The 13,639-nt window shown below is 44.8% G+C and overlaps 1 protein-coding gene across 2 annotated transcripts in view; it reads left to right on the top strand.

Moving 5' to 3' along the window:
* The window catches only part of plcb1 (phospholipase C beta 1), a 657,020-nt gene that overhangs the window by 410,860 nt on the left and 232,521 nt on the right, over nucleotides 1–13,639 (top strand). For both annotated transcript variants that reach the window (XM_080200038.1, XM_080200039.1), the window contains exon 4: nucleotides 5,586–5,726. In XM_080200038.1, the coding sequence (XP_080056164.1) occupies nucleotides 5,586–5,726 (141 nt within the window). The remainder of the gene's footprint in view (nucleotides 1–5,585; nucleotides 5,727–13,639) is intronic.

Genomic DNA, 13,639 nt, shown 5'->3' with positions numbered 1-13,639 from the left:
AAACAGCCACCAGAGTGTGGCGACTAGGGGATTTCACAGTAACTTCATTGTAGTGTTAATGTAAGCCTACTTGTGACTAATAAATAAACTTTAAACTGAATTTCAACTCTATGGAATTTGAATATTAAAGGTGCTATATAAACGCAAATTATTGTCACTGACGTTTAGATGCTGTGTCATCACCTCCCAATTAAAGTACATCACAGCACAACATACAAAAACAGAATTCATTATCTGCACATCCTCCCCATGTCTGCATGGGTTTCCTCTGGACGCTCCAGTTTCCTCCCATAGTCCAAGAAACATGCTGGATAGGGTGCCTTGACCGTGCTAAATTTTCCCTCAGTGTACCTGAACAGGAGCCAGAGTGTGGCGACTGGAGGATTTTCACAGTAACTTCATTGCAGTGTTAATGTCAGCATACTTGTGACACTAAAAAAAAAACTTAAATACCTTCAAGGAGAATGTGCAGACTCCTCACAGACAGTGACCCAAACCGGGAATCAAACCCAGATCCCTGGCACTGTGAGGCAGCAGTGCTAACCACTGTGCCTTACCTCTCTCCTGAGGTGTGATGACCCCTAGGTTACAATCACCACTCTCAATAAAGGGAGACAGCAGCCTATAGTCATTTGATGTGATTTGATTTATTATTATCACATGTATGCAGTGAAAAGTATTGTTTCTTGCCCATTATACACACAAAATATAGAGAGGGAAAGGAGAGAGCGCAGAATGTGGTCTCCTTCTGCACTTACATTGATTTGATGTATTATTATCACACGAATTAGCGTACAGTGAAAAGTATTGTTTCTTGCGTGCTATAGAGACAAAGCATACCATTCATAGAGAAGGAAAGGAGAGGGTGCAGAATGTAGTGTTACAGTCAGAGCTAGGGTGTAGAGAAAGATCAACTTAACGCGAGGTAGGTCCATTCAAAGGTCTGACGGCAGCAGGGGAGAAGCTGTTCTTGAGTCGGTTGGTACGTGACCTCAGGCTTTTGGATGATGGCGAATTCACTTAATTTATCAACAGATTAGTGTCCGCTGAGTGCTGACTGTGTTCAATGATTCGTATCGGTGACTGATTCCCACGGATTTGGCCAACGTAAAATTTTGCAGGATGTGTGGGAAGTTGCGCTGCAGTGGTTGGTCTTAAAGTAAGATGGGAGTCAACAGGAATCGCGACGACCCTTAAAATTCTGCTGCGCCTTCTGCCCGAAGTTAAGGGAATGTTCTGACCCGCGTTGATTTAGTCAGTGAAGCCCTTCATGAAGCCAGGCGACAGGAGATGAAAGACAAGCGATCGGTCACGTGTTGGCAGCTTGAGTGACGAAGGCGGAGGTGTGTGTGTGGGGGAGGGAGCTTTAGCCTTTTTTATCTGCACCTTTTAACTCCACCAACTCAATTTGCGAGATGCCTTGCGCTGTTGGCACGGAGGCCTTATTGGACGATAAGCATTCGACTCGTTAGCTTAATGGAAAAGGGCAAAAAAAAAGGCCAACTCGCTCAGTGGATGAGGTGAACCGAAAATGACAGATAAGTTGGAAGAATTAGATGTTGGTGCAGGCCACTGCTTTATGAGATGAATATGAAATTGCAGGGGACTCAACAGAGCAGTGACGCGTGCAGAATCTTTCTTGGCTCCGAAGAAAGATCACAATTTAATCTTCAATTAAGAGTTGTAAGGGAGGAATTTGCCACAGCTTGGTCAGTAAGCTGTAGATTTCTGAAAAAAATTCGGCTACAGCTGTGACAAAGCAAGGCAGCGTGTCACGGGCGGGTGGGGGGGGGAGGTGGGAGGTGGCGGGGGCACAGGGAAGGGGCCCATTCTAGCCAAGTTTGTATGTGAGGTGTTTGCAGAGTGCCATGCTCATTCTGGAGCACCCCCCCATTCATTGACTCTGTCCACACTTCCCACTGCCTCGGCAAAGCAGCCAGCATAATCAAGGACCCCACGCGTTCTCTCTTCCACCTTCTTCCAAGGGGAAAAAGATACAAAAGTCTGAGGTCACGTACCAACAGACTCAAGAACAGCTTCTTCCCTGCTGCCGTCAGACTTTTGAATGGGCCTACCTCGCATTAAGTTGATCTTTCTCTACACCCTAGATATGACTGTATTACTACATTCTGCGCCACTCCTTCTCCCCTATGTATTCTTGAATGGCTTTCTTTGTCTGTATAGTGCACAAGAAACAATTCTTTTCACTGTATCACAATACATGTGACAATAATCAACCAAATCAAAGGAATACGTAATTTATGACTGTATGTAAGCTGTGACTGTCACACTACGTTCTGCACTTTCTCCTTTTCTTCACTATGAATGGTATGCTTTAGCTGTATAGCGCACAAGGAACAATACTTTTCACTGTATCCCAGTACACATAAAAATAATAAATCAAATCAAATCAAAAGAGGTGCAGAAGTTGTCCCTTTGCATGGGAATGAAGCAGTATTTCTCATCAGGTTCACAGTCATTGATAATGGGTGCAGTGCTTTCATTTCAACCAAGATTTGCTTTGCCCTCAGATTGCCCTCGTCAGAACGATATTGTTATTCAGAATTCATATGCCTGCTGCCAACTCTTCAGCAGAAGAAGCCAATTTGGGCGGCATGATGGCACAGTGGTTGGCACTGCTGCCTCACAGCGCCAGGGTCCCAGGTTCAATTCGAGCCTCAGGCCACTGTCTGTGTAGAGTTTGCACATTCTCCCCGTGTCTGCATGGGTTTCCTCCGGGTGCTCCATTTTCCTCCCACAGTCCGAGAGATGTAGTGGTTAGACGCATTGGCCATGCTAAATGCTCTCTCGGTGTACCTGAACAGGCGCGGGAGTGTGGCGACGGGAATTTTCACGGTAACTTCATTGCAGTGTTAATGTAAGCTGACTTGTGACGCTAATAAATAAACGTTAAACTTTATTTCAATTGCAGCGGCTGCTCTGGTGGGATTTGATTGTTAAAGATGCTTTATAAATGCAAATTGTTGTCGCTGATGCTTAGATGCTGTGTCAGCACCTCCCACTTCGAGTGCACCACAGCACAAAGTACAAAAGCAGGATTCACGATCCAATGTTTCACTGTGCTGCCTTTGTATCGTTGAAATGTTGAGACTCGGTTGTGAAACCTGCTGTTCGTTAACGGTACCCCCCCAGCGCTGATTAAAACAGAAGTCATCTGCGTAATTATTAAGACACAAAGACTGATTTGTTGTGCGTGAGTCTGTAAAGACCAAGGTTTCGCCACGTTGAACCTTTGTCACATCAAACAATATCAAACCACTCTCACTCCAAACTCCGAGTCGAAAGCTGTGTAGATAAACCTGAGAACCTTGTCTCACCTGAAATAAACCCCCACAAATCCAGTTCAGGGACAAAAACCAAGGAAACTTCTGTAATTTAAGTGACGGCTCTGAAATGTGTCACAGTAGGCAGTGGTGTCTGAGCACGTGTAAAACTCTATACTGAAGGAGGAGTTGGGGTAGACAGATCATGAGATGAATGGGGTTGCTGTCTATCGTGGGGCGGCACAGTGGTTAGCACTGCTGCCTCCCAGCACCAAGGACCCGGGTTCAATCCCCGGCTTGGGTCACTGTCTGTGTGGAGTTTGCACGTTCTCCCCGTGTCTGTGTGGGTTTCCTCCCTCAGTCCAAAGATGTGCAGGTTAGATGGAATGGCCGTGCTAAAATTGCCCCTTAGTTTCAAGGAGACTGACTCGGATAAATGCCTGGGGTTATGGATGGGAGTGCGGTTGGTGCAGACTCGATGGGCCGAATGACCTCCTTCTGCACCGTAGGGATTCTACGGTTCAATGATGCGATGAAATGTCACATACAAGAGTCCTGTAGTGTCACCATGGCGATGAGGTTTTAAGCCTGACTATAACTGATAGAATATAGCATTGCTCAGTCTGCTAGCTGTAAGAATCCTTTGTTAAAAGGATTTGGGATTTGAAAAATCCCAGTCCCATTGCCAGAAATCCCCGGTGCACAATGCTAAGCTGCCCACAGTTCTGACATAAGTTGATGCCAAGTTGACAACTCATTGAGAAAGGCCTCATAGGTGAGCACTGCACAGTTTAACAATGCTGAGATACGTGCCAGGAGGTGTTCTCACTGTTGTCGGGACACAGACATGCTGTTACGAGGAATAGAACTTGCTTTATTGTGCGCTTGGCACAGGGAGGACATCCTACTCACACCAGAATCAGAATCACCTCCCAGGATTGGCATCTCCAAACATGATAGTGGGGGGCTGGAATAAGTTTTCTTTTCAGGAGAGGACATATATGAACCTCAATAAATATGCATTCCGATGAGTTGAATCTCTTAGAAAAACATAACAGGCAAGATTTTCCAGCCGCACTCACCCCAAGGCCAGAAAATCCCGTCTGGGATCAACAAACCTTTGCATGCTCTGTATCCCGCTCGCTACAATTCCTGTGGCGGGCAGAGCGGGAAAATTCCGCCCAATGGTACTGATTGCATCTGCTTGCTGTTGAATAAGGATTCTACAGCAAGGATCTGCAGGTTAGGTGGATTGGCCATTCTAAATTGCCCCTTAGTGTCCAATGGTTGGCAAGTTAGAGGGATTGGCCATGCTAAATTGCCCCTTAGTGTCCAATGGTTGGCAAGTTAGAGGGATTGGCCATGCTAAATTACCCCTTAGTGTGCAATGATTGGCAAGTTAGAGGGATTGGCCATGCTAAATTGCCCCTTAGTGTGCAATGATTGGCAAGTTAGAGGGATTGGCCATGCTAAATTACCCCTTAGTGTGCAATGATTGGCAAGTTAGAGGGATTGGCCATGCTAAATTGCCCCTTAGTGTGCAATGATTGGCAAGTTAGAGGGATTGGCCATGCTAAATTGCCCCTTAGTGTGCAATGATTGGCAAGTTAGAGGGATTGGCCATGCTAAATTGCCCCTTAGTGTGCAGTGATTGGCAAGTTAGAGGGATTGGCCATGCTAAATTGCCCCTTAGTGTGCAATGGTTGGCAAGTTAGAGGGATTGGCCATGCTAAATTGCCCCTTAGTGTGCAATGATTGGCAAGTTAGAGGGATTGGCCATGCTAAATTGCCCCTTAGTATTCCAAGCTGTGCAGGTTAGGTGGATTGACCATGCCAAATTGCCCCATAGTGTCCAAAGTTGTGTAGGTTAGAGGGATTGGTCATGCTAAACTGCCCCTGAATATCTAAGGATGTGTGGGTTAGGTGGATTACGATGCTAAATTGCCCCTTCGTGCCCAAAGATGCACAGATTTGGGGGATTGGGCATGTTAAATTGTTCCTTAATCCACAAAAGTGTGCAGGTTCAGGGGATTGGCCATGTTAAATTGCCCCATAGTGTCCAAAGATGTGCATGTTAAGTGGATTGGCCCCTCAGTGTCAAAGGTTTAGCAGGGTAAAACACACGGGATGATGGGGATAGGGCCTGGATGGGATTGTTGGCGGTGCAGACTCGATGGTGCGAATGGCCTCCTTCTGCAGGGGTTCCTACAATTCCATAAATAGTCATTTTGTTAAACTGGAGCAAAGCAGATACGTTGCACAACCACCCACTCTCTCTCTGTTTCTTTCCTTTTTGACCAGGATGCCAAGCTCCGGGAGCTGCTGGACGTTGGAAGTCAAGGAAATCGCCTGGAGAACAGGATGGTCACGGTGGTTTATGGCCCGGACTTGGTCAACATTTCCTATCTCAACTTCGTGGCCTTCCAGGAAGATGTAGCGAAGGTACCTGCGCGTTCTGAAAATTCTCGTGTTCCACTGCAGTCAGCCATGTTTGCAATGGTGGCATTGTGTTTCCAGTGAGATTCACCTCATGTCTTTCTGCTGGCCCCTGGATACCTATTACCACTGTTGCCTAGAGGTAAATTGGAAGACAGCTTGGCTAAGCACCAGACCTTTCATACCTCACATCTCCAGGCATGCAGCAACAGTCATGTGATCAAACAAGGGTAAGCGGCCAATCACAATGAGTTATTCACACAGACAGCAAACCAGCAAGTTAAAAGCATTGAATCCTCCACTTTTAATCTCAATGTTTGGAGAATTAAAATAATGATTTATTATTTATTGATAATTTATTATTTCTAAACTTGATGGTGGTGGAGAGGGTAGAATAAGGAAATTTTCTGGCAGTTCACACCCAAGTGAAGATGGAGAATTTGGCGCTCAGCCAAACATCCGTTCACTATGGCGGGACTGGAGAATCCCGCTGGCGTGAATGATTGGAAAATTCTGGCCAAGTTTTCTTTCAAGGACAATACATCCACAAGTCACAATAGATATGCACATATAATGAGTTAAATCTCTTTGAAAAATATAATAATACTGATTATGTCTCCCTGCTGTCAAACAACCATTCTGTTAAACTGGAGCTGTTGAGACACATTGTGCAATCACCCACTTCTCTCACTCATTGTTGCTGCAAGATTTGTCCAAATTTGAAATGTCTTTTTTTTAAAAAAATCACCATAAGTGATTTCCTATTCTAATTTTCTGTCCTTATTTTCCTGTTTTTGATTGGATAGGATATTTTACCACCATCTAAAATCCACTATCTGAAAAATGACTTGAACTGTCCCGTGGTAACAAAATTTAAAGTTTATTTATCAGTGTCACAAGTAGGGTAACATTAGCACTACAATGAAGTTACTGTGAAAATCCCCGAATCGCCACACTCTGCTACACTGAGGGAGAATTCAGCATGGTCACTGCACCTAACCAGCATGTCTTTCGGACTGTGAGAGGAAACTGGAGCACCCAGAGGAAACCCAGGCAGATATGGGGAGAATGTGCAAACTCCACACAGACAGTGACCCAAGGCTGGAATTGAACTCAGATCCCTGGCGCTATGAGGCAGCAGTGCTAACCACTGTACTACTGTGACGTCCCAGGATTAAACTGTTAACTATCACTGGACCCGGGTTTGATTCCTGGCTTGGGAATCTGTGCGGAGCCAGCTCATTCTCCCCATGCCTGCCTGGGTTTCCTCCAGATGATCCAGTTTCCTCCCGCAGTCCGAAATACGTATTGGTTAGGTGCATTGGCCGTGCTAAATTCTGTCTCATTGTATCTGAACTGGTGCCAGAGTGTGGTGACTAGGGGATTTTCACAGTAATTTCATTGTAGCATTAATGTAAGCCTACTTGTGAGTAATAAATAAACATTTTACATTGTACCATCATAGTTATTGCTAAACACTGACATTGACCCTGGAAAGCAAATCTTTTCATTATGATGAGATAATTTTGAAAGAATTATTATATTTTAAAGTCTTTAAACAATATTTTAGCTTATAATTCTAATTGAAATTATATCTAATTGAAATTAATTAACTATTATGTTATTCTCTGAAAACTTACATTAAAAATGCAGGATTCAAATTCCTGGTTTGCTGTCTGTGTGAATAATTCAATGTGATTGGCTGCTTGCCTGTTTGATGACATCATTGTTGCTACACGTCTGGACATCTCCCTGATTGAGTATCAATGCAACTGGGAATGGGGAAAATCAGGTCACAGACATCACTAGATCTTTGCGGGCTTTCTTCAAGGTCCAGTAAGAAGTCTCACCACACAATGTTAAAGCCAAACAGGTTTATTTGGTAGAACAAGCTTTGGGAGTTCTGCTCCTTCATCAGGTGAATGCAGAATTTGGTTCACAAACAGTGCATATATAGACACAAACTCAATTACAAGATAATGATTGGAATGCGACTCTTAACAGGTAATCAAGCCTTAAAGGTACTGACAACGTGAGTGGAGAAAGGGCTAAGCACAGGTTTAAGAGGTGTCAATTATCTCCAGCCAGGATAGTTAGTGAGATTTTGCAAGTCCAAGCAAGGTGTGGGGGCTACAGATAGTGTGACGTGAACCCAGCATCCCGGTTGAAGCCATCCTCATGCATACGGAACTTGGCTATCAGTTTCTGCTCGGCAATTCTGCGTTGTCGTGTGTCTTGAAGATCGCCTTGGAGAATGCCTACCTGAAGATCAGAGACTGAATGCCCGTGACTGCTGGGATCATTCCTGCCTGGTGATTGTCGAACGGTGTCCATTCATTCGTTGTCATAGCATCTGTATGGTCTCCCCGATGTACCATGTCTCGGGACATCCTTTCATGCAGTGTATCAGGTAGACAGTATTGGCTGATAAGGTTAATAGGTAATATTGGTGTTTCATTACCAATTCCACACCATTATAAAGTTCACAAGGGAATTGAACAAGAACGAAGAAGATTACAGCACAGGCCCTCCTAGCCTGCACTGATCATGCTACCCATCAGAACTAAAACCCCCTCCCTTCCGGGGACCATATCCCTCTATTCCTGTCCTATTTGTCAAGACACCCCTTAAAAATCACGATCGTATCTGCTTCCACTACCTCCCCCAGCAACGAGTTCCAGGCACCCACCACCCTCTGTGTAAAAAACTTGCCTGGTGCATCTTCTATAAACATTGCCCCTCGAACCTAGTAATGCCCCCTAGTAATTGACTCTTTCACCCTGGGAAAAAGCTCTGTCCATGCCCCTCATAACCTTGTAGATTTCTATCAGGCCATCCCTCAACCTTCATGGTTCCAATGAGAACAAACCATGTTTCTTCAATCTCTCCTCATAGCTAATGCCCTCCATAACACGCAACATCAGGAAAATCATTCCTGTATCCTCTCCAAAACCTACGCATCCTTCTAATAGTGTGGCGACCAGTTGGATAAATAAATGTTGAGGTATAATGTGCAGGGGAAACCCAATACTTTTACCCCTATTTTTATTCACAAACTTATTCACATTGCAAGCGAACATTCCTGCTGTAACCACTAATTCTGTCCACAAGAGGTCACAGGGAAAATCCACAGAGGCAACTGCTCCAATTTAATAGAACAAATTTAGACTTACAGGTAGACGATGGCCTAGAGGTACGATCATTAGATTAAAACCAGAAACTCAGCTAATGTTCTGGGGACCTGGGTTCAAATCCCACCATGGCAGAATTCAATTTAAAAAAAACTGGGATTAAGAATCTACTGATGACCATGAAACCATTGTCGATTGTCGGAAAAACCCATCTGGTTCACTAATGTTCTTTAGGGAAGGAAATCCTTACCTGGTCTGGCCTACATGTGACTCCAGAGACACAGCAATGTGGTTGACTCTCAACTGCCCTCAGCCAACTAGGGATGGCCAATAAATGCTGGCCAATCAGCGACGCCCATGTCCCATCTATGAATAAAACACAAAATTAAACTGCCCCTTGCAACAGGGAGAGAAAACAAACAATGGAAATCTGAAATAAAAACAGATTATGCTAGAAGACCAGGTAATATCTGTGGAGGGAAAAAAAGATCACAGAATGAATTGGCTAGCACTTTCAAAGAGCTGGCATGGGTACGATGGGCTCAATGGTCTCTTTCTGTGCTGTATCAGTATGATGGGCTAAAGGAGGCTATAAATACACACTCCCAACAGAAAGAAATACTAAAATGCTAAAATGGTGCGCACGATTCGTGGAATCCCTGCTGCACAGAAGGCCATTCGGCCCACTGAATCTGTACCGACTCTCTGACAGAATATTTTATCCAGGCCCTCTCCCTCACTCTATCCTTATAATCCCACACATTTACCATGGCTAATCCATCTAACCTGCACATCTCTGGACACTAAGGGGCAAATTACCTTAGCCAATCCACCCAACCTGCGCATCTCTGGACACTAAGGGGTAATTTAACATGGCCAATCCACCTAACCTACACATCTTTGGACGGTGGAAGGAAGCCAGAACACCCGAAGGAAACCTACCCAGACTCGGGGGGAGATCGTGCAGACTGCACCCAAGACGGTCACCTAAGGCCGGAATCGAGCCCGGGTCCCTGGTGCTGTGAGGCAGCCGTGCTAACCATTGTGCCATGATGTGGAGAAGCAGGCACTGGTTTGGGGTGGCTTGCAAAATCCTACTAACTCTCCCGGCTTGAGACAATTCACACCTCTTTAACCTGTGATTAACCCTCTCTCCACTCGCACTGTCTGTACCTGTAAAGACTTGATTACCTGCAAAGACTTACATTCCAACCATTATCTTGCAACTGTGTCTCTGTGTACAGAAGCCATGTTTGTGAACCCACCTCTCCATCACCTGATGAAGGAGCAGTCCTCCGAAAGCTCGTGATTCCAAATAACCATTGTGCCACTGTGCCGCCCGCGTTTGTATGATCCTACGATTAATTTTCTTCAAACCGCAAGCGCCAGTTGAAAATTTTACCATATTAGTCTTCAAAATTTGGCTTGGGTTGATATATTAAAATGTACAATTTACTGAATGACATATTTTGGTTTTTTGAGATGGAAGAAAAGCATCTATTATCTTCTCAGGTTGAGGCTGTTAGTTAAAATTGGCTCCCAGCGTGTTATAGAAAACTGGTCGCACATCTGATTTATTCTAGTCCCCACATTTGTTGTCAAAGTAAACTCAGGCCATGAGTTGAATTTTGTCCTATCCTGACCTGATGTTGTCTGGCACCCGACAGCCCATGCAATATGTGAGAGAATTGTGCTTTCTTATCTGGATCTGGGGAATAAAAATAGACAACGCTGGAAGCGTCTAACCGATCGGGCAACACAATTGGAGAGAGAAAAACAGAGTTGGCGTTACACGGTCAACGCCACTCTCACCTCTCTTTCTCTCCTGACCCGATGGTACCTGACCCGACCGGTGTTTTCAGCGTTATCTGTTTTTCCATTATTTGGCCTCTCTCTGTTGCAGAGGGTGGGCGGGGAGGAGCAGTTTAAATTCATTTGTATTAAATCGAAGAAATAGCCTCCATGGATTTTCCCTGTGACCTCTTGTGGACAGAATTAGTAGTTGCAGCAGGAATGTTTGCTTGAGAAGTGTACACACACAAAGCCCTGCGGCAAATAATCTCTTTGAAAGAAGCGCTTTAGCTCATTTTCTGGTGATTTATGTTAATCACGGGTCTTTTTAATCTCTGCTCGTACCGATTTCAACAAAATGCAAATTATTGCAGTACAAATGATCTAATTTAATGAATCTCTTTTGAAATCTCCAAAAAGTCATCTCTTTTATCAATACTACCATCTTTCTCAATTAAATACTCTGAAACCTAACTGCTGCCATTGCGTTAACTGCTGTATGGCATGTTCTTAGACCGTAAGATATAGGAGCAGAATTTGTCCCACATTCATAGCATCAGAGAATTCCTACAGTGCAGAAGGAGGTCATTCGACCCATCGAGTCTGCACCGACCACAATCCCACCCAGGCCCTATTCGTGTAACCCCTCATATTTACCCTGGCTAATCTCCCTGATACTAGGATTCATTTAACATGGCCAATCAACTTAACCCGCACATATTTGGTCATGGCTGATATGTTTCTCAATCCCCTTATCCTGCCTTTTCCCCGTAACCTTTGACCCCCTTACCAATCAAGAATTTATCTATCTCTGTCTTAAATGCACTCAGTGACCTGGCCTCCGCAGCCTCCTTCCGTGGTAATGAATTCCACAGATTCTCCCCCCTCTGGCTGAAGAAATTCCTCCTCATCTCAGTTCTAAAGGGTCGTTTCTTTACTCTGAGGCTGTACCCTCGGATCCTAGTCTCTCCTCCTAATGGAAACACCTCCTCCACATCCATTCTATCCAGGCCTCTCAGTATTCTGTACGTTTCAATGAAATCCCCCCTCGTCCTTCTAAACTCCATCCAGTACAGACCCAGAGTCCTCAAATGCTCCTCATACGTCAGGCCTTTCATTCGCGGGATCGTTCTCACGAACCTCCTCTGGACCCTTTCCAAGGCTAACACATCATTCCTTAGATAAAGGCCCAAAATTGCTGACAATATTCCAAATGCGATCTAACCAGAGCCTTATAAAGCAGTACGTCCCTGCTTTTGTGTTCTTGTCCTCCCGAAATGAATGCTAACATTGCATTTGCCTTCTGAACTACCAACTCAACCTTCAAGTTGATAAAGACTATGAACAGTGGCATTTTGATTTTCCTGTCATGAATACAATGATAGAACATGATTACATTGATATAGCACCTTGGGATGAACTCTCTTTATCTGTTTATAAAGCTAAAGATCCACAATTTTTTTAACAGCTTGATCAGTTTGGTCCTGCCATCTTTAATATTTCTTGACGAGATCCCTGGGGTCTTGCTGCTCATACACCTCCTTTCAAATGATACAGTTTAGTTTAGACGGTCTTTTTCCACCCAAACTGCGTCACTCTTCCACAAACTGTGTTTGTGTGGGGATTGTCCCTTTCAGGGCAACACAAGGCCATGTGACCCTTACTCTGCCCTTTAAGGAACACTTCAAGGGCAACACAGCAGAGTAAGGGTCACATGGTCTTGTGTTGTGTTTGAGGGGACAATTTACCACGTACAATTTACCATTTCACCCGACCGTTTATACCTTCTCGAAGTCTACTGCTACCCTCCTCATCGCCACCTCCTCGCAACGATCTGTTTTTAGCTTTTGGGTGCATCGGTAACTGTTGGCTGAATAATGGAAATGGTTCCCCTGTTTCCCTGCGTATATCATGGGATACCTTAAATCCACCTGATCGCAAATAAGTCTGAAGTCTCATCCAGAAGACAGTGCCTCCAACAGCGTGGAACTCTTTCAAATGCTACACAGAGGTGTGAATCTTGATGATGTGCAAAACATCTTGGGTGTGGGACTTGAACCCACAACCTTCTGACCCCGAGGTGGAAATGCAACCCACTGCTGATATTGTAAGCCCACCTCCTGCTACACCCTGCTGAACAATGGGGCATTGTACAGCTGAATCATCGAGGGAATGGGGAGATCCAACAATGTCCTCACCAAGGGATTGGATGGGCACATTAACAGTTCACTGGATTAATGAGAAATGGCTCGTGCATTGACATTACAAAGCGGTAATTGTATGTTAATTATGCTTAATTGGGAGTAGGTGGTGAGCATTAAATACCTCTAAGAATAACATTGACTTGAACAATGGTTTCTGGATGAGGAGGTCATGCTGATAAATTGTAGGCAACGATTAGCACCAGTTATATCGCACAAATGTTCAAAATAGGAGTAATTTGTGGGAAGGGAGGTCAGGAGTGGTTCCAATATGAGCAATGAAGACTCTGATCACCAACAAGCCTAAAGGTTCTTGTGAGGCCTGCAGGTGACCCCATGAGACCCTCATGAGTTACAAATTCATCCAAACTCCATCCAGAACCCCTACAGTGCAGAAGGAAGCCAATTTGGCCAATTGAGTCTGCATCGATTCTCTGAGGGAGAATTTTACCCAGGGCCTTTGTCCCATCCGATGCCCTCAACCACGTACATATCTCTTGGCTAATCCATGTAATCTGCACATCTTTGGACACCTAGGGGCAATTTAGCACTGCCAATACACCAAACCTGCACATGTTTGGACACTAAGAGGCAATTTAACATGGCCAATCCACCAAACCTGCACATGTTTGGACAGTAAGGGGCAATTTAGCATGGCCAATCCATCTACCCTGCTCACCTTTGGAGTGTGGGAGGAAAACAGAGCATCCAGAGGAAACCTATGGAGACACAGGGAAAAGGGGAGAACTCCACAAAGACAGCTACCCAAGGCCGAGATCGAACCCGGGTCCCTGGC

This window comes from Carcharhinus amblyrhynchos, chromosome 12 (genome assembly GCF_965287045.1).
Source record: "Carcharhinus amblyrhynchos chromosome 12, sCarAmb.v2.hapA, whole genome shotgun sequence".
Taxonomy (NCBI): Eukaryota; Metazoa; Chordata; class Chondrichthyes; order Carcharhiniformes; family Carcharhinidae; genus Carcharhinus; species Carcharhinus amblyrhynchos.
Note: the sequence above shows the minus strand (reverse complement) of the source record. Positions and strands in the feature narration are given on the sequence as shown.